Source organism: Sylvia atricapilla, chromosome 11 (genome assembly GCF_009819655.1).
Source record: "Sylvia atricapilla isolate bSylAtr1 chromosome 11, bSylAtr1.pri, whole genome shotgun sequence".
In the NCBI taxonomy this organism is placed as follows: domain Eukaryota; kingdom Metazoa; phylum Chordata; class Aves; order Passeriformes; family Sylviidae; genus Sylvia; species Sylvia atricapilla.
This window is the reverse complement of record NC_089150.1, coordinates 13,062,571-13,084,494: the sequence shown is the minus strand read 5'-3', so window position 1 is coordinate 13,084,494 and position 21,924 is coordinate 13,062,571. Positions and strand designations below refer to the sequence as shown.

General features: G+C 36.4%; 1 protein-coding gene across 2 annotated transcripts in view; it reads right to left on the bottom strand.

The window, feature by feature from the left end:
* Positions 1–21,924, bottom strand: part of ERC2 (ELKS/RAB6-interacting/CAST family member 2) — a 420,204-nt gene that overhangs the window by 393,571 nt on the left and 4,709 nt on the right. For both annotated transcript variants that reach the window (XM_066326741.1, XM_066326740.1), the window contains exon 2: positions 13,071–13,864. In XM_066326741.1, the coding sequence (XP_066182838.1) occupies positions 13,071–13,721 (651 nt within the window). In that variant the 5' untranslated portion in view covers positions 13,722–13,864. The remainder of the gene's footprint in view (positions 1–13,070; positions 13,865–21,924) is intronic.

The following is a 21,924-nucleotide window of genomic DNA, read 5'->3' as shown; positions in this document are numbered from 1 at the left end:
AAAAAATTTCTGTCTGATTGAGTACTTGAATCCTCTGTGTACATCTGGAAATTCACATCATGAGCAGCAAGTTCAACAGCTTGAACTGATATTATCTATTTTCCCTTATTCATTTATTAGAGAAAGTAAATTCACTCAGAAGCACTTGTTGCAGACTATTGGGATGCTCCCCTTTCCCAAATGTGAAGAAAGTATTAAGAACCCATTTTATAATGGTCATTATAAAGGTTTAGAAACATCTGCAAATTCTTCCCTTGTGTCCACATCCACGCTGCCAAAGGACAGCCTGTTTCAGTTGCACTGCTGGTCCTGCAGCACAGCACTGTACTCCATGTCCTTACTCCTGGGCAGACAATAGGGCAAAATGGAAGAACAAACCCCAGGGAGCAGGAAACATTGCCTTTTCTCCTGCCTCCTCACATCTAAGCTTTTTATCCTCTCAGATGTGGGTGATGCCTGCTACAGTTCTTCCCTTGCAGTGAAACAGAAGGGAGCTCTGCTTTTAATGACCACATGATTGAAAGCATTGATGAAGAGGAAAGGGTTACTTCTGAATTTGGGAAAAAGAGATGAGCAGCCACACTCTGTCCTACAGAATTACTGCCTCAAGACACAGCAGACTTTAAATTTAGGAGTCAAAGAAAATGCACAGTCAAAGCTGAGCAGCACAACAGAGGAGACAGAGATAATACTCAATGTATAAGATGTGTAAATGGTATAAATAAGGAGTTTATACAAATTGACTCACTCTTCTTAATCACACATAATCCTGCCAGTAGCCTTTTGCAAGCTGAATTAAAAACAAAAACAGCAGCAACCCTCATTATGTGGTTTCCAGAATTTTCTACAATCTGGTAAAAATGAGTTAATAAAACAAAAACTTCAGAGCAAAATAGACTTACTATAGTTTTTGCAGTAAAAACTGTTTGTTTCTGCACATTTTAGAATTCCTCATCTGTTAAGATTATTATTAAAAACAGATTATTACTTTATTCTAGAAAAAAATGACAGTCTTAAAGGCTGAAATTTGTTGTAGAGACTATTAAGCCAGGATTAGGGGGAAAAAAAACCCAAAGCACCACCACATATTTCCACAGTAGCAGGGAAAGACTGATCTTAATGAAGACGCAGAAAAAAATCCCCAATCCTTTAAATAATATAAAGATCTAATTTCAAAATTATATTTATGGACATCTGAAAATAAAGTGGCCAAGGCAAACACCAAACACTGTATTAGAGCTAAAATGCACTACTGACCTGCCAAAGAGAGTAATTCAATGGGAAATTGGGTTGTTCAATGCAGTCACAATATTATCGGTATGCAAAATTCTCATGAAGCAGCTATACAAGTGTTAAACACCTGAAGTACCCTAAACGTGTCACTGAAAACTTAGGAAAAACAGCAGAAGAACATGAGCAATTGCTGGCTGGCACAGAAATAAAGTGATTTTGCAAATGCTCTGCGCTCCTTCCCACTTAAATCCAAAGTTCTGCAGAAAAAGAAGGAGCTGGCAAAGGTCAGAAGGTGTTACACCACACAAAGGACAAAACTTCCAGATTGGGATATTAAAACACAGAGACAACTCACAAAGAGTAGAACTGGAGACAAATGAAATAGAATTGAAATGCTCTTTTTAAAAAAATTATACAAGCTGAGTAACCCATTCCTAACAGACGTTCCAATGGTGAAAGAATGCCCTGAGAGCTATTTAAGGGTAAACCTTCCTCAGAATATAGAGATAGAAATCTCACACACAATGGGATTTGTTTTAAAAATGCATATAATACAGTGCTCAGTTTCACATATTTTCAATTATGTAAACCTACAAAAGGACTGAAAAAGTTACTCTGAAATAATTCAGCCAGCTGGACAATAATGCCAATCTCCTAGATTGGCAGATATGTGCAGCAAATGCAAACAAAGAAGATCGGTGGGGAGGAAGGTGAGGGGAAAGGCACCTGCACAAAATAATTGGAGAAGTTGGAACCAATTTGGCGTGAGGCAAAGATGTCTTTCTATATCCAAACTACTGCTCTACTTTTTTAAGCGGGTATTAATTAAGATGTGTTAAAATACCTGAAATATTAATAATGCAACACTGTCACAACATCTGCCATAAAATATTCAAGTTAAAAAATATGGCACTGATTTTTTTTTAATATATTTTATCCCCAAGTTATCCCTGAATTAAGCTTTAGGAATATCAAATTATTAGATTCTACCTCAAATATTTGAAAACAATTCAACTGGACACAGTTGGGAAATGAACACCTAGAAAAATGGGAACAAAATTTGGTTTTAAATACAGTTTCCAACTGCATCAAGTTATCACTTTCTTCTGAGACCCCTGCGACATTCAAAAAAAAGGAGATCCTCTAGCTGAAACAAGTATGCAATATATAAACCTAAAGATAATTTTGTTTTCTTGTAAATCTGCATTATCTTTCCTCCAATATTTGAGTTTATGTTTAGCCATCAATGCACCACTTCTCACGATGAGGCAATGCTTTATACAAGACCTGAAAAGGATAATGCCCTCCCCCTATTTAACATAAAATCACTGGTACCTCCAATTCATATTCTATTGTTACATCTGTGTACGTCTTCAAAAAAAAAAAACACCTCTTCCCTAAAATGTTACTTCTAAATATTTTTTCTTGGACTTTGCCTGAGTGGCACTGCTTGTTAATTCTGCAGTCCTGAAGCCAGGATGGTGCAGTGCACTCAGGTGGAAAAGCCTATCACAAGTGTCCTTATCTAATTGCTCAAATTCTCAGTCTGACAGTTCTCCCTCTCCTGGGGATGAGTTGCCTGAAGAGGACGAAGAATGCCTGGTTTGCCTTTCTTAAGCAACTTCTGTGTTTTCTACTCCTTAGCTCTCTCCTCCCTTCCTTTCCTACACCAGGGAAGCTGAAGACAAAAATATCTCTCAAGGGTAAGAAAAGTACCAGATCATTCATACACAATTATGCAGCTCATTCATTACCATATTTCAAGCAAACTAAGAATGTACAAGTTGTATGTTATATACAGGAAAATAAATATACTGAAAAGTAATATAAAATGAAAATAAATTTTATCTACCACAGGGTGATGTAGGAAGCAGTGGTTGTTAACCAGTGATGAAAAATCATGCCAAATCTCTCTTGCTAGCAAGACTTACACCACCATACAACCCAATATGCATCTGAATACAACTTTTTTAGGAAGAACTTCATATTTCCAGAATATTGTAGTATCATTCCAGTGGCCTATTGTAATTTTCATTACAGCATTAATTATCAGAAATATTTAAGGTTGTGGTTTGTTTTGGATTTTTCACCATACATATTAAGATAGATAAGACAATGTAGTATCTTCCTAAATGTGTTCCTGTTAACATCAAACTCACTATAAATCTCAACTTTTCAACAGGTAGCACATACTCCATAGCCCAGAGAGCTGTGCTGACAAGAAGGAACATTTTCAGAATGCTGCAGAAAGAAATTTGGCTTCCAAATAAAGGGTAATTGGGAATTTTGATTCCCCTCAAGATACAGCTTAGTTTCTGTCACTCAAGTAAGAAATTTAGTGACCATTGAATGAGAAAGTCTGATTATTGCAATCTATATATAATTTTTTAATGCACACATGTGAATAGTTACATATACACATCAATAGAACAGCAGGCTTTTACTACAGACATGCTGATTGCAAACAGTGACTTTTCAAGTTTGTATTGAAACATTTTATTTATGCTTTGGTGTATCATGATTTAAATATAACCCACTAGTTTACCTCCACCTTCTAGAGTATCCAGAGGAAATATTATACCACAATATTCAGGCACATCTTCACTGATTTAGTTATGACCACTGTGCTTTACCAGTACCCAGGTACCTGGAAGTTTATGTCACACACAAGAAAAAGTTCACACTAACAGGACTATTCTTTCAGCCTTTCAACCTACAAATTACAAAAGCTATACATCCATTTATGCAGTTTAAATCAAAATACAGAGAAAATACCTCATTTTCAAAACATAGCTCCCTGCTTCTTTCTGTGGTTCTCTCAATTTAATGCAGGCTTTTGCAGAGAGCCTTGTACTGTTAATTACAATTAATGCTGTAGTCAATTCAACAGAAAGTTGAATGAGTTCAAAAAGCAGGCCTTGTTTTAGGGTTTGCTGCTCCTCTGAAGCTGCACCCCAACATGTGTTATGCTTCTCCTGAAGGTTCTGCTGACCTTTGCTTTTCTCCTACACAAATGTCATGTGATGAGACCCCACCCTCTCATTCAATTACAGAGGAGGCTGGAATACAGATCTTACAAGACCTCAGCATTCTCTGAGTCTCTAACACCGAAATATTCACAATGATTTGCCTCCAGATTTTCCTTTTGGCAAACCCACCACTTACTTCTTTTCCTTCGGGGTACAAAGAGTACTTCACATGAAATCTACTGCCTTCTTTTAACATGTGATTTGTTAGCTTTATTTATCATCTTCCAACACCAAGAGCAGTAAATATCCTGTGGCAGATGCTCAAGGAAATCCAAAAAGTAAATATTTTCCCCATCCCACAGGCCAAATATTCTAAAATTAGTAGATTCAAAAGACTTATGAGCTCCTGCCACAACTTGAACCAAAGCTACCCTTTACAAAATATGCCAAGGGTTCCTGAATCCTAGTTTCTTTACCAACACAGCTGACAAATATTCCAACAATAAATTCAAGTAACAAATATTATCTTACAGCTGACAGCTTTAATAAGTGACTTGCTAGCACCAAGGAATACAGTTCCATAGTCAGGAATGCCAGACACTTTCAACACAGCAAATGACAAACAGTCCCAATCTGACCCTGCACAACATCACCCAAGCATAACTCCCCAACATGCAAAAACTCAGAAGAAAATGAAATCAATGACCAACAGGTGAAGTCACCCTCACAATTTTGCCCTAACCCTGTCAGCAATCTAAAATGCATCTTATGAATTCAGGAGCATAACAGAAAACAGAAAGATCAGCAGTGTCATGCAAGTTTATCTTTAAATTATGTGCTAACATAAAATAAGTAAATATAACACTTTCCAGCACAGTTAAAGGGGTTAAGTTCACAGAAACAGCCCAGAGGAGGAGTTCCATATTGCAGGCTAATTGAATTATCAATTGCCTGTTAGATGATTTGGGGAGAACTGTCAGAAAACACAAGATGAAAGGACCAAAAGGAAGGAAAACATCTGAAATTTTACTAAAAAAGACTAAAAAATTATAAAGAAATTACTCTTTTTCAGTATTTCCTTCCTTTGCTCTCTTCCACTTTAGATGATGAAAAATTCTGAAAAGTCATCTCCAGCATTTTTTTCAGATTAAGTCTAAGACCTCAAGGAAGGAAACCAGTTTAGAGAACCTAACAGAGAAAAATATATTTTAAAAAACACTCCCATCAACTACTGGTTCCATCACAATCAGTGGAAAAAAATTCACCAAGGATTTCATTCAATGTATTAGCTATGAGAAACTGTATTAGTGATGAGATTAAATGCATAATTAACATCTCCAGGAGACTTGATTTATGTTTTGTAGAATTTACTTTCCAAATTCCTGCATTATGAAACCAATTATGATTAATGTGATGTATCCAATACCACCCAATTCTAACAAAATTCAAAATGGTTTATGTACAATTCCCTCTCTCCTAATTTCCTTAAGTCGCTCTGACAGCATAGAGCGCCTACTAGGATAGAATTGAAGCTGGACTTCCCTAATTTTAGCCAGGAGGGGGTAAAAAGCAGCAGGTGTGGCTTAGCAGTAGGTGCTGAAGGAACACCTTCAAGTAGGGCTACAAGCATAAAGCAATGGTGACTTAGTTTTGTCCCAACTAATATTCTGCTAGGTCTGTGTTTTTTCTGAAGTGGTGTTTTCTGAGATCCTGTCAGAGTCCTGGCTTCTATTAAAGGCTTTTACCCACACAGCAACACAACAATCACTGCTGAACAACAGAACAAAGTGCATCAGATTGGGGAACAGAGAATGCAGTACCCATCTGAAGTCACAAGGAAAGTTTAGTGAACAAGATGAAATTACTAAATTCAGCTGAAATATCTTCAAAAATAAATAATAAACCTGTAGCCTTTCAGAAGACTCCTCATGTGATACTTCAGTTTTAAGATGATCACCACCATTAAAGGACAAAAAAAATCCACAATGGAAATAGCAGCAGCTTTTGTAGTGCTTTGGGGTGAACCATCAAGTACTAGTTAAGGATGTGACTATGTTCAAAGATCTTGAGGTCACAGCTTCAAGTCACAGAGCCTCACACAGTTCCAACCACCTTCCATTGCAATGATCTCTCTGCTAAAGAGTCAACGAACCTTCTCAAAACATCACTGGTCTTGTTTACTCTTCTTTATGAAGAACACTCACTGACACTCATTATTTGACACTCATTCTAAGACTTCAAGATACAAATGAAATTTCCTGCTAGCACTTTGACACTGGATAATTGAGAATGACCTAGTATCCTGAATTTAAAATAGGTAAATTGCAATACTCAATTTTTAATTTCCAACATGATGAATAAAGACCATTTCCTTTAAAATAAAATAGTAGTCTTTCAGTTGACAGCTACATACAATGCATTCTAAAGCTATAATTCATGGTCCTTTTCTTTTTTGAAATACTGGGGACAACAGAACAAAATTAAAAATTACTTTCCTCAGATCTCTTTATATCTCAAAAATTCCCAAAAGGGTGTAACTTATTATTACTATTCTTTCCAATTTACCACTAACATGTGATACAGGTTTTCATACATCTTAAACTATCAGTTTCTATTTTTTAAACATATATATGACTACTATCTAAACCAGAGTAGCACCGAAAAGCTTCAGCCAAGACTAAACAAGTACTTGCACAGTTACTGAATCACATTCCTATTATTCCTTTTTCTAGCTCAATACTTACCAAGCTTTTTGAGACAGAGGGGAAAAAAAAAAAAAGGTTAAAAGTAACTACATTCCCTCTTTCATCCTCAAGCACTTTCAGGTTATTACTCCCTCAAAACTTCCTTGGTCACCTGTAGTATCATGGCCTCCTCCTTATCAAATTCTATTCCACCAGAGCCAGGAGCATTTCCTCCCCATCAGAAACAACAGCAAAATGCAAGACACACCTCTCTGGCACAGCTTATTCACTCTTCCTCACCAACTACACACCATCCCTCCTCAGCAGCGTCCTGCTCTTTTGGCCCCTTCCCATTTCACAGACAATACTTCTTTCAATATAATAAAAAAAATCCACTGATTTCACTCTACTTTCCAATTTGGAAATTGACAGTTTTACCTCTTCTGTGTGGTTAAAAGATAAACCACTTTGTCGCATTTAATAAACAGAGTAAAGAAGAAATATTTTGCACTTACCTAAATTGCCATCAATGTACATCAGTTTAAATGAAGAAAACAGTGGAAACATGCAAAATAAAGTTAAAAACAACAAGTATGCATGCAGCTCAAGACAAATGTTTTTAAAAAAGCTGAAGAGAGCAGGAAACAACAGTACAGTGAAAAACAGAAAATAAGGTGAATGGATGTGATGAACCTACTGGCTTTACAGAATTGTCCTAAGACACCTTAAGAAGCTTTCGCTGGTTGTAAATGCTGTATTAAAATTTGACATTGGAAGTAGTTTTTCTTGAAGAGATTCACTTAGTAAAAATACAGCCAATTATTTTTTTTATTAAGATTATTAATATGAAAACATACCTCAGGTAGCATAGTAAACCACAAGCATAACATATTCCATTCCTCAGACTCCTACCTCTGAGTTGTATAACAATGTACTTCATTAATATTTCACAACAAGCTTCAAAATCCCTGCTGTTTCCCACATTTACACAATGAGATGGGCTGAAAGGTATTTATACCACAAAAAATCCTCCTCTGACCTCATCTGGTACTAACACTGAAAGGTCCTTTCCGACTAGTAATCAAGCACATACTTTGACATATTAAGGAAGGCATTGCCTATCTGTGAACTCACACTAAATACCCAAGTGTTGGCAACTCCCAGCATATTCCACTACAGTGAACCCACATGAATTTCAAAGGGCATAAACAAAATATCTAAAAAAGATTTCTTTTAAAATAATGTATACCTTAGCCCAATCAATGTTTTATTAGGAACATAGTTAATTAGTAGAGAGAAGGGAAACACCATTCCAGAATATTTGTCAGTATATTTTTTTATTGTTCTATTTAGATACTTGTCATGAACTGAAGTGAAAATGAAAAGCACATGAAATAACATTGAGTAGCTACTCAGAGTTCTGAATTCATGAATACACATCCCCTTCTCTACTGAATATTTTATCAGCACTATTCTGCTAATTGTAGCATCTGAGTTATTCTGAGAAGTTATTTCAAGAAAATGTTGTATTCAAAACTATAAGCCTCAGAGGAACTGCTCACTATCCTTTTTACCCTCTCTCCATCTCATTAATCAGAAGTAATCTCAGTTAATCAAAAGTGAATTCCTGCAGTATCAGGAAAGAAACTAAATTTCAAAAGATCAAAATTTATAATGTGTTTTCAAAGAACACATTAAGTCAGTTAATATTACCTGGTTTTCTGTAAGGGAAAATAGGATCATGTTTGCCCATTTATTTCCAACAACATAAAACCATGCCATGACTGAAAAAGAGCCACTGTTCATTACACACAGTGTCCATTTTGTATTAATTATGTAGTATTAAATGATATTTTAAGTGGGTAAAAGGGGCTTTATTTTATGCAACTGGGCTTAATATGCATTTTTTAAAAGGTCACATTAATTCAGTTTTTGCAATGTCATAAAAGCAGCATATCAACAGATAAACACTAATGTATTGTATTAGAAGCAGCTAATCCAAATCAAGAAATTAGTTTTCCCTCTTAACAGACAGGCAACAACCTTGTAAATGAATATTGCTGAATAATGGCTTGTGTCTTCCCAGCACTTCCCACCTCATGGCCTTCTGCTCTCCACTGAAAACTTCTACACTAACTCTTCCATACATTACACATGATTAAAACCTTCTATTCAAGCCATATTGGAGGGAAGAACTGTCTACCTAGGGGAAAAAAGCAAAACCTCTGAGACGCTGCAAATGGATGATTCCAAGATGAAGAACCACTTTAAATAGTTAAAAACATGTAGAGTAATTCCTGCCCCTGTGTATATCAACACAAATATAAGAGAAATCCAGTTATGCTGTGAGAAAATATCATAAAGAATATGAAGAACAAAAGACAACTAGATGTGGGCTGTGGTATCAAAGTACAGGTGCTGAAAACCTACACTTTCAGAAATATAACAACTTTCAAAAGAAAAGCAGGAACATCCAAGTTCCTGTCCATAAACTTCGTCATGGGTCTCTTTCTGCTTCCAAAAGGTTTCATTTTATCAATTTTCCTGTTGAAAGAGATCCTACTATTTCAAACTAATTCATTTATTTGGCAAATTTATTTTTATTTATAATCCTGCTTTCCAGGATGTTTTTAAGTCTTTCCAATCTTGACATTATCTGGATGCATAACACATATCCATCCTTTAGGACACTGATGAAAGCCTTGAGCACATGACAGATGCCTACCAGGTCCTACTGGAAATCTTTCCAATTTCACCATGAGTCACTGAGGATTACACTTTTGACATAGGCATCCAATCAAATAGTTCTCCATCTAGTAGCAATTTCCTGCCATATGCTTCCCACCAACAGGAAGTCTTTTGAAACAAAGTTTTGTTAACATCAATATGTTGCTACTGTTTTTCCATTATGCATGAAGTGTGTTTTCCTGTCAGCCAAGAAAAATCACTTCTTTGACATTACTTTTGACAAATCCCTATTGGGTGTTACTGTCTTTATTTCCTTCTATATATAGAAATAGCTAATGATTTTTTAAAATACAGTTTTTAAATAATTCTTTGGGATTTGAAATATTTTTTCAGAAACAACCATACAAATATGAAACATATTTCATTTATTCTCTCATTTCACTTTTTTGGCAGGCAGATAGATCTGCCCTTCTCCAGTCTCCTGGGAATTCCCCAGCTTTGCTAGGAAAGGAATCCAGGCAGGGTCACTTTCATCATGGACAGCCAATGTGAAAACATCTTTTAGTGTTTCAGTACGAAACAATTCTGTTTTTAAGGAAGTTTTATAAGCCAGTAAACAGACACACAAGGACAGACTAACCACTTTTAGGACAGATGAGACAGAGCATGTCACTTCTTTGGTTCTTTAAAATTACAGCTTTTTTATGATTCTAATTTAAATTAATTGTTTGAAAGAATCAATAGCCCTCTGGATAAGTGACAAACAAGCTGACAGCCAGCTTGGGCTTCCAAAGCCATTCCTTCAGAAAGGTTCCTCCCTAAAGGCCTACAAGAAAAGTAAGCAGCACTTATCTAAGAGGATGGGTGCTTTTATACACAAATATTTGATTATCAGAGAGGAAATAGAAACATATGGTTGACTCCTAAAACCAACAGAACCTCCCCTTGGAGTTTTGCTGGAACCTGTGGCTGGGCTTTGTGCTGACTGACACTTCCTGAGTAACCCAGAAGATGACTAATTTTCTTCATGGTGTTTGGTTATTCAGGGCAGCAAAGACAAAAAACCAAATGCAAAGAAGAATTTTAGAAGACTAAGCAAATAGAGGCTGGTAGGTAAAATTCAGGGAGATAAAAGTGGCACACCAGTGAAAATAATTCTACCTTTATGCATTACAAGCTGGGACCTAAACTGGTGAGATTTAACAGGGAGGTTTTTTCCTGCTATGATAAATATTATGATATTAGCTTAGTACTCAGTAGCAGGAAAAAAAAAAAAAAAAAAAAAAAAAAAAAAAAAAAAAAAAAAAAAAAAAAAAAAAAAAAAAAAGCAGCATCCAAAACTGGAAAGAACAAACTAATTCTTGGGAATTCCTGTGAGAAACATACACGATAAAAGGGCGAAACATCAACACAACTCATTTTACACCTTATCAAAAACATAAGATGTTTTGGCCGCCTTGCCGCAAAAAAAAAAACTTCCCAAGCATGTAATAGGTCTGAAAAACATCATGTTACTGTTTCACAACAAATTATCACACAAGGTAAGATTCTCCTGTCTGGAAAAGAGCTGAGGGAGGGATGTGATGATGGCACTGTAAAGTCCTAAGTGGCACTGAGACTGGCACCAGACATCAATTATTTAATTGCTTCTTTCAGTACAAGGAACAGGAAATCCTAGCAGAAGCAGCCAAAGTTTAGTGCAAAACCAAATGAAAAGCAGTGGTTCCTCACAGGTATGTTAGACTGTAAGAGGCTGGGAACACTGGCATTTTAACCAGGTCCAAAACTAACTGGCTGGATTTAAAGTTCACTGAAGTTATTAAGAAACAGCAGCTGAACCATAAAGAATACTCTTTGGGGATACCACTGTACTTAACCTCTTCTGTGAATGTTTGGACACTGCCAGAAAAGATTGAGCTACTCAATCTTTGTGTTATAGAGTATTATAGAGTAAGGATTCATTTTAAATATACACATAGGGCAAAATACATTGTTTTTGTCAGGTTTGCTGCTACAAGAAAATAAGAGAATTTTTCAAAAAGATATTACATGAATAAACTCATAACTAATTATTAGTTTACTTTCCTCTCAAGGTAAGGATAACTAGCTTTTAGGGAAAAAACCAAAACATAACCTCACTGGTGTGCAACAAAGTGTCTAAATACCAGATTCAAATTCCAAATGTCAGTATAAGATATTAATTTCCTTAAGAAATACATGAGAGTGTATTTCTCTTCCCAAGGTGACACCAACTACCACCATTAAAATACCTAATCAACAAAGTTTTTGAAAAAACAGAAAAACCTCCACCATGCATCTTTTTGGTAATATTGTTTCTAGCAGCATCCTACTGCATCTGCTATAAATAAATAATCAGCAAGCATTATTGTCAGACAGGATATAAAAGTTATACATGAAAGTATTAAGTTAATTCATTGGACTGTATTCCTGATGACAAGCCAGTCAGTTTCCCACTGAAGTAACTGGTAACTGACTTGCCAGCTCTGTAGATATTTAGGTTCATGACAGGTCCGAAAGGTGGCAAGTTTGCTGAGAAGCTCTAATTGATCACAAGCTTGGAATTAAATGAAAAATCTCAGTTGTTGCTGCCTGCCAGCAAAGAAGTTTAGATTTGGAATCTGGAAGTGAGAGAAACACAGGACTGTGTTTTTGTCTGGGGAAAGTTAACAGATGGTCTAAAAAGATGATTTTAAACAGGTTTAAAATAAGACTAGAAGCCAAAAAACGCGTGGAGAAAGGAAGAATTTTTTTTTTCTTTATTCTGTGCTGCTGTTTGATATAGCTGTATATTTGATATAGCAAAGTCTCAGAGTTTGACTTTACAGATTTATCTATCCAGATTAAAATATTTGAATCTTATTATAACTTCAGGAAAATAATGTTAAATCATAAATAGAAGTATTTGAAATACATATTTACAAGATACTCATTTCCTACAATGCAGGTCTCTGAAATAAATACCCAAGTTTTCAGTTACTGAAAACTTTCACTTCATTGTGTAATGCAGAAGTACAGAAAGCTGAATATGAGGATTTATCTTCTTTTAACTTTAAAAACTGTTAAATCCCTGTACAGCTTAAACAAAATAGGCCTCTGGGTGTTTATTTATACTTTTTCAAAAGTGGCTTATTTACCTATTCAGAAAACGTTGCCAAGACAACATTCAGACATTGCAACATTTAGTTGTTGTTGGGGGGGGGGAAATCTAGAGAAAGTTTCAAAAACAAGAAAAAGGGTAACAACAATTATTTTCTCCATCTAAAACATGAAGGGATGCTGAATGAAGGAAATTATAACCTGCATTTGGATTCTTATTAGTGTGCTTTCCTGCAGTTTAGCAGTCAGAAGCAGATATACTAAGAATCACAATTCTTGTGGCAAACATCAAACCTGCACCAGCACTGGATACAGTACCAAAAGCAAAACATGAAGTGCTTGGCTGTAAATCAGCACAAAAACTTTCCTAACTACTTACCTGATTTTCTTCATGGGAAACTCTCATCTGCTCTTTAAGAACTGACATTCTGGCTGCTTCTTCTTTCCTCAACACTCTCTCTTTCTTTAGCTCAGGACTCCAGAAAGTTTTGATGCTGTTCATAGAGGACCCCAGCTTGCTGTCCTTGATGTCCAGCTCTTTTCTGAGGAGGTCATTCTCTCTCTGTAGATCCTTGAGCTGAGCCTGCAGATCTAACATGGTGCTATCTCTAACCTGTCTCAGCATGGAGGGAACCTGGTGGTGGTGGTGGTGTGAGGATGTGGTCAGCCCTCCATGCTGGTCAGTGTAAGAAAGGACATCGGTATGCGACAGTCCGGCAGAAGCAATGTTGGGGCTGCTCCCCATGGCTGTGACTCGGCCACCATACACAGCTCGATTTGTAGCCCTTCCAAGAGTCATTGTGCCCTTTGGGAAAGTAGTAGAAGCCACACCCTCGTGGTCACTCAGGTACATTGGTCCAGATGTTGCATAGGCTGCGTTAAGGGACTGGATGTTCTCCATGGACAACGTCTTCCCCGTCCCTCCACCGCTGCTGGTTCTCCTGTGGCCCAGGCGAGGGGACCTTGGCAAGCGAGGAGACCTGGAGGGACTGCCTTCCAAGTTGCTGATTGTTCTTGCACTTCCATACATTTTTCTTCTACTTTGAGGTACTTTTTACTAAGAAACTAGTAACACTAAAGTTGAGTATTAAATTTATAATTCCGGTTAGAAATACTGGCAGTTTCACTGCATTCTTCCAGTAGACAAAATCTGGTTTTCGTCCAAAGACAGACCTGAAAAAAAAAAATATAAAATTAAGTTTTCATTTTGGAAAATAAACTTATAAGTAATCACTATGTATCAGAAAAACCAACTTCCCAGAGAAATTTCAAAAATGAAATCTACTATACATTTTATATTTTGGATGATTAGTTAAAAACACATTTTCAAACTAATTTCAATCAAAATAAAACTCCTAGTTTCTTTCTCGCTAGAAGACTTCGATCTAAAGCTTGTTAAACTAAGTTGGAATGAACATGGGCACAATAATGTACCTTAGCTGGTATGTTAATGGATTTACATGACTTACAATATGAAATTTTTATAAAGAAAATATTTATTGCTTACCTTAAGAACTACTCTCTTAAAGCCTCCAAAATTTATTCCCAAGGCACAGAGATATAAGTGAATCTTGTCGATTTACTTTTTCAGGTTTTAGCATTTATGCATCACTGTCCAAATCTGTCCCTCTTTTCAGCTATCATGCAGCATTCAAGAGATGACACACAGTTTGTTCCACTACAAGAACTTGTCCAGCTTTTCTGCCATCTCAACTTCAGTACATTGGCAAATTAAAAAAAAAAAAAAATTCTCCTCATGGTAACTGAGGCAATGCATCTGCTTATTCTAATTCTCAAGTGCCAGCCATCCTCTGGCCAAATAACTCAGCAACTCATCAAACCCTCTGAGAAATCTGTCCTTGTATCTCTCTAGTTGCCTATAATAGTTTTGTAGCTCCTCCAAAGACAAACCTGCCGTGAGACCAGAACTGGAGATCATTTTCCTTCCCCTGGCAGATCCTGAGCAAAAGCAATAATAAATCTTCTAAACTGACAGAATTCACCCCACTCTCTCACTCACTCAATACAAAAACAGAAACAAAACAAACCCCCACAAAAAACACTATGCTCTGGTCTGGTGAAAAAACAATACTGCTATCAAGAATTGCCAATGTCAATTTAAAGTGCTCACAAAATATTTTTAGATAGAGCAGACACGATACAAGGCCAGGTGGTGGGGTTGTGTAGGAGAGCAGATTACGGGACATGAGGAATGGGGCTGTGGCTGACCCTCATCTCCAGTGCAGTGCAGCTGTGTAAGACAGATGAACAGCACTGAAGGAAAAGAAGCATGGAATGGTGAGGTGTATTGACCCATCACAAAAGACTAAAGGGCACACAGGTGTTATGCATGCAATAAACTGTGTAAAAGGCTGTACTGGGGAATAATGAAGTGCTGATGCTTGAAACCATTTTCAGTGTCAGTCATGTGTCCTGTAAGGGTTTGGTATAAATTTGTTGATCCTAAGAAGCAGAAATAGAGAATATTGTATCTTATATCCCATCCATGCTGTTTTTCCTTTTCATTATACATTCTGATAAATCAATAATTTATGTTTCTTGCTTAGAGTTACTTAATAACTAACTTAGCCTTCTGTTTATGTCTTTGACACTTATGTTTAGGTACTTTTAGAGCTTAGTGTAGTAGTGGTCTTTCCTCAACTTCTGCGAAGTTTTGGAAGTTCTTGCATCAGAGAACACTTCCTATCTTGCTTAGCACTCCAATGCTTACCATTGAGCACCATTGAAAAAAGGATCCTCATTCCTTATCTAAAGGGAGGCTAACTTCCCACTGAACTTCTTTAATAATATTCAAATGCTGATTGAACATTGTAACTTCCACAAGCTTGTGAAAATTCTGAAAGCAACAGGAAAAGAAGCAAAACAGCACCAACCAAAATGTTATTACCTCCACAGCACTTTCAATTTCTTTTATATTCCCCCTAGAAGTATTCTAATCATAACAGAGACCTCTGTGTTGTAAACACAAACACACTGATAATATGCTTGATTTACTTATTTTAATGGGCTGCTAAGGACAACTCTCAGACTAAAAGCTGAAAACCCAGACTTAAAAAAATTCTTAAGAGTTTCTCCATTTTCATTTGCAGTTTGTTACCTTCTACTACCTGAATTACACAGACTGGCTTTCCTGCAAACACCTCAGAAAAAGGCAAGCATGTGAAAATATGCTTTTTCAATGTGTGTACTTCCTAATGATAAAACTGGAGCCTTACTTTATGGCTGTGAAGTCTCAGACACTGTAGAAGCTATACACCACTGCTTTATGAAAGAGCGGAGAAGAGCACCTACATAATTTTCTACTCTTTATTGCTTATAAGTGGAGCCTTCCTAGCTTCAGGAAGATTTACTGTGTGTCCCAACACATCAGGAATTAGAGACATGAAGAAGCAATATCAGCCTCAGGATCTCAACAACTGCCACACAGACCATCATCTACTGCCTCAAGAAAAAGAGAGAGGAGAGATCCCATCTTCCCACAGAACCAGCTGACAGAGCCATTCTAGTTGAACTTAGAGTGGACAGGTAAGATATAGACAATTCTATTTTGAAAGATAAAATTATTTTATACTGCTATTTTAATTGGAAAGAGAGGAAAGAATATTAATACTCTCAAGTAATAGTTTTTTACACAAGCTGTAGGTGATGCAGCAGCTAGGACAAAGGAGTCATAAAGGTCATATCCCCCTAAAACCTTCTTCTGAGAAAAAATGTCACCCAGCTTTGTTCAGTCTGGTAGGGACACACTGCAGACCCACTACACACATTCTCTTATAAGAGTTGAGCTTTAAAATCCAAATAGATTAGTGCTAAAAAAAAAAAAAACAACAAACCAGATGCCCACCTGCTCGGCTCCATATTTTCTCATTTTAAAGAAATGCCTTTAATGTACACAATGTAAAATTAACCATTATAATCATGGGTTTATTATTCTGCACTGCAAAGATGTATTTTGTAAGGATCCTTTTAGGATCTAGAAAATTATGCATGCATTGTCAGCTGAGGGCAGGCACCAGACATGCTCTCATCCACCTTGAAAACCTCAGCAAACTGATACCATACATGCTGAAGTTCCTCCTGCTGCCTGTTCCAACTTCAGCTTGCCTTATTTTGCACATTCCTGCCCCACCTGATCACCTCTGCAGACCACAACATCATGGGTTCACATTACCCACATGGCTGAAGCCTGACAACTCATTTTATTTGTCTTTTGGGTTTCTATTTTTATAGAAACCTGGAGCAAAGGAATCTAATATGATGCTACTAGAAGATCTCACTCAATTTAGTTTCCAAATCCTTACTTCTACATTTAATATAATTACAAAGTTTCCTTGAAATACTATACACAGTACTCCATAAGCTCTGATTTTCACTGGTTACACACTCTTACATACTGAGGGATGATTTAGGCTTTTAGTGTCCCCTCCTGTGGCCTGAATCACCTAGTCAGCAGGAAGTTTGGGTATCAGCCAAATACTTAATAGCTTTGCACAACTACTTGCCAATATTAACATTGAGCCAAGAGCTAAAACGTTTGTAAAAATACCAAAAGCTTTAAGAAAACATCTTCTTTAGAGTTAACCTCCCCAAAAATATATAATGACAGTTAAGTGCAAAAATTATCAATCCAATTCCAAACTGTCTACAACTGTTTAGTACTATACAGCTCCCCACATATAAACCAAAAGAAGCAAAATAGGAAAAAGGTGATGTGGAACACAATGCTCTTATTTTCTCTGCCAGGACTGCACTTTGAGGCACCACAAAAGGAAGGAGATTCACAGAAAAAGATCTGTTCCATAAAAAGATGTCCTAGCAAACAGTACTGATCTCTTTATTTTGATAACATCGTTTAAATACTCTTATCACAACAAAAACATCTCTGTACCCAGAAAACCAGCAGCACATGTATATTAAAAGTAGTGACTAAGAGTCAAATATTTCTAGCACTTTCTTTTAGTTTACCTAGGTTTTCTACTGCTTTCATAGCGGCACAATACATTTTCACAGCAGAGAAAATTCTTTTCTTCACTATTATCTGTGCTGATGTAAAAATAAGAAAAAGGCAGCAAGGTGATACAAATAAGACACAGAAAACCCAAATCTGTTGTAGAGTATCCTTAGAGTATCCTTCCTTTCCTCATTAATCTGAGTGAGCAGCCTGGCATGTCTTCTTTTACTAAAGTGAAAAAAGATAAATACAATGCTTTTCATATGGTGTCAGTACAAGACCAACATTGTTTCTGTTATAAGGATGAAGGACTCTCTTGTCCTACTCTTTTCTTGCTTACCAGGCTGACCAAGTTACTTCTCTCCCATCTTTTTTTAATCCAAAAAAGAAAATAATCCATTTCTTCCTGCTACTCAACTATTCCTTACAAATTTGAAAAACACAGCGTACATGACAACTTCAAAAGCAACCTTTTCATTTAGGTTCCTTACAGTGTCCTAAATTAATGTAAGAAATGCAGATTCAAGTCTTACTACAGTCTGCACAATACATTTCTTCTTACTAGTTAACACATTAATTTATGTGTGTAGCTTGTTGCAAAAATTGCACATATATAGTTGTAAATAAAGTTAGCTCCAAAGCCTGTTTTATCATCCTGTGAGCTGCTCAAGTCCCTGAACTCCCATCAGTGCTAAATGGAAAAACTGGCATTTATCACCTCATAGGAACAGTTTACCAGGCCTGCCTGCCTTTCATTTCTCTTTCAGAAGAAAATATGAAGGCAAAAGTAGGAGTGGATGCTCAATATGCATCTAATGACATATACAGAAAATAAAGTTCTCAGGCATTCTAATGCTGTCAAGGTGCAGTGACAGCAATGAATACTTGTCATGCAATCAGAAAACTCCAATTGAAATATTTGCTCAAAGTGCCTTATTAAAAATCTTGAAAAGCAAGCAGTTCTGACACCATTATCAGGATTGTCAATTATATTACTCTCAAATGTACTTAAGTGAAGGGTCAACAATACCTTTTTAACTCTTTCATACAAGTTTCATGGGTTTAAAACAAGCCTAGTCTTCAAGAGAGGTCCATTTCTATCAAAGCGTTTCACTCTTTATTACAATGTTTGAGACATTGCAAATGTTTTAAAACATCATAATAGTTAAAAATATTTAAATAATAATAAAACTTTTTAAATAATATAAGTAGTATTTAAGTTCCACCAGCTAACATCTCCTTTATTTTCTAAGTTTTAAGTTAGGTCTCTTTGTTGCACAAATTCTTAACATTTTATCTGTAACACTTCCATTAAAACCTTCCATTCCTACAGTCCTGCATGTGACAAGGTTTCCTAAGATGCTTAAGGGAGGTGAGAAATTTCAAATTTGTTTTATTTTTCTGCTGTTGTATAAAATAAAGACCTGAAAATGGAGCATTAAAAAAAAAAAGCTTCTATAGCCAAAGAAAGGCAGAACCATCACATCTAATTTTAATTGTTATGCCAGAGAACACATTGTATCTTTATAAAAAGCTATAGGGCAGCCTATCTGCCAAATCTGGGCAAACACAACCACTTACAGTCTGTACAAGTTACCTGCCAGTGCTGAGGACTTCCCACTGTCCAGTCCCTTCTGATTTAAGAGTCACTCCACAGAAGCAGGGATGTTCAGTGTTACCCTTCATTTAAAGTATGAAGCACAAGCACCAACAGTGGTGTGAAGAGTTTCAGAGGTGAAGGGTAAAACACCTCAGTTTTAACTGCCTGAAGCTCCCACACTCACTGTGTCATTGTTTTGCTGCCCATCTGCTCTCTGCAGCTCTTAACATTGGGATTCTATTTTTTATTGATGGGTAGGAGGGTGGATAGTGTGAATCACAAGCAACAAGGGATAGAAACATATAAATTCCAAAACACTCCTTGTCCCTCTTCAGTTTTTAGGTTCTCAGCTTCCCTGCACCAGAATGGCCTTCCCAGGCTACACAGAGATTTCTAAAGACCTGGCAAGCTTTTGGTTTTCCAGAGAAATATTTCCTAACATTTCAGTCCTTGCACGTATGCAGGTGTCTTGTGTGCTAAATTCTGCATCCTAGTCTGTATTCATCATGCCTTCCATCCTGCAATTGTTAATCACTTTCCTTTTATTCCCTTCTCAATAAGAATTCTCATTTATCAATGCAAGCCTGCATTTACAAACTCCAGTATTTTGTAGAGGATTATTCTAAGGCACATGGTACACCAGGCAAACAGTACTTTTCGTTTAATGGCTATTAAAGAAAACCAACAACAACCATATGTCTTGATTTTTTTTTTTTACTAAAATAGTCTCCTTTGGGGAAAAAATATTAAAATGTAAAAGTATACAACATTCTGCAGGAGTACTTGAAAGTTATGCCTAGTTATTAGCAGTTATGCCTTGCTCTTGTCAGCATTAACCTAACTTGAATGACTAAATAGTATAGACTGAATTACCCTTTCAGAAGGTAGAGCCTGAAAACAAGCATGATTTAAGAAAAGCTAAAAGTTTTCTAGAAAAACCTGAAAGATCAGATTTATTCTGTCATTCCTATACTGTCAGCACTTATACAAATTCTTTGGGGGGGGGGGGAAGAGGTCCTTCAGCCAATAATATATATATTAAATGCATACTGAAGACTATAGTCATATTAGTAAAATAACCTAAGAACTGAAAATAGTGTAAAAGGAAATAGACAAATTCACAGGTCTAACTACAAACTCAGTCAATTTTCACATTTAGTATGCTTAAAAATATTTTTTCATATGCAACTATTTCATACTTTTCATTTTAAGATGCATTTATTACTCAATGTTTTAGAAACCACCAGAGATACTCCCATACAATAGAGTACTTTCAATTAAATTCACTAAGGCTATTCTCATGAATGTTACTCAACATGGAATTACACATCTGCAAGATAGTTATACTTTTCTTTTTTGCAAAAAAGCTTCCCTTCTCATTAAAAAGGCAACAAAATAGTCAAAGTCAGCTATTAAGGGTACCTATGCAGCCTCCAGCAGTTTCTTCAAATACTTAAATACTGGGATATTTAGCGAGCCTAAATATCCATTCTGCACCTCACATTTATTTGATTCTAGAATAGCAACATGCTTATTCAAACTGCAAAACAAGAAGCATATTTATGCATTCAGCTTTGATGCTTTGAAACCATCACAATTTAAAGACCTGTAGAACATCTCCCCTCTGTTCTCTTTGCTCAGATACAGGAGCACGCACATTTCAGTATACCATGCCAAAGAAAAACTGGCTGTGCTTCAGCCACATCAGATCAAAGCTGTCCAAGGAACTTACAGGCTCTGTAAGCAATGCAAGTGATTTAGCAGATTAGCTTTCACTTCATCATAGAATCAGCATCCTGGAGCCATTGGAAGACACTGCACTTCAGGAACTGTCTTTTTATTTATTTATTCATCAAAAGAGTTTAAGAGTTCCCCAAGCACTTGGTGGCTGGCTTGTAATTTCATGGCACAGCCCAATCTGCCCCCTCTGGGCTCACACTCAGCTAAGCACAATCACACCAGTTCACAAGTGCAATTTATAAGTCCTCACAGGCCTCTGACTTAACATTTGAAGTTGATGACATGTTATTGTAACTGTTTCCTTAAGGAAAAACAAATGTATTGAGCAGATTTCAAATGAGGTCTATAAATGAAAGCTGAGGTACATCATGACTGCCAAGACTCCACCATCAAAAATAAACTTGCTTTACACAGCAAACTGCCTTCCAGAGAAGCCTCTGAGAGTACCCATTTCTTCCACTTTTATTGGACATAGGTCAATAAAAAGAACCGTGCTTTATTTACCAGGTCATATTTGTCCACTAATCTGAATTGTTCAAAGATTATAAGTGATAAGAACTGTAGTTCAGCAGTATATTTTGAGGAAAAGAATGCACTACAGGAAGCTGCTAAAGTCAAAAGCCTAACCATCACAGAAATAACATGGACCTGTGCTGTTTTATAAAGTAACTAAATAATTCAGACACTGCATGTGCATGCAGATAATGAAATATATATGTAAGAAGATTACCAGTAAATTAATTTTATTGACCATAAAATGTATTTAAATTGCAACACTGAAAACTGAAGGGGCATCAGCAAAACTTCTAATAGGACTCAACTCATATTAGACAAAGAAAAATCAGTTCCTGAGAATTCAAGTACTATGGCCTCCAAGTCCTGCAATGAAGCAATCCAAACACACCAAATGGTGTAACCACA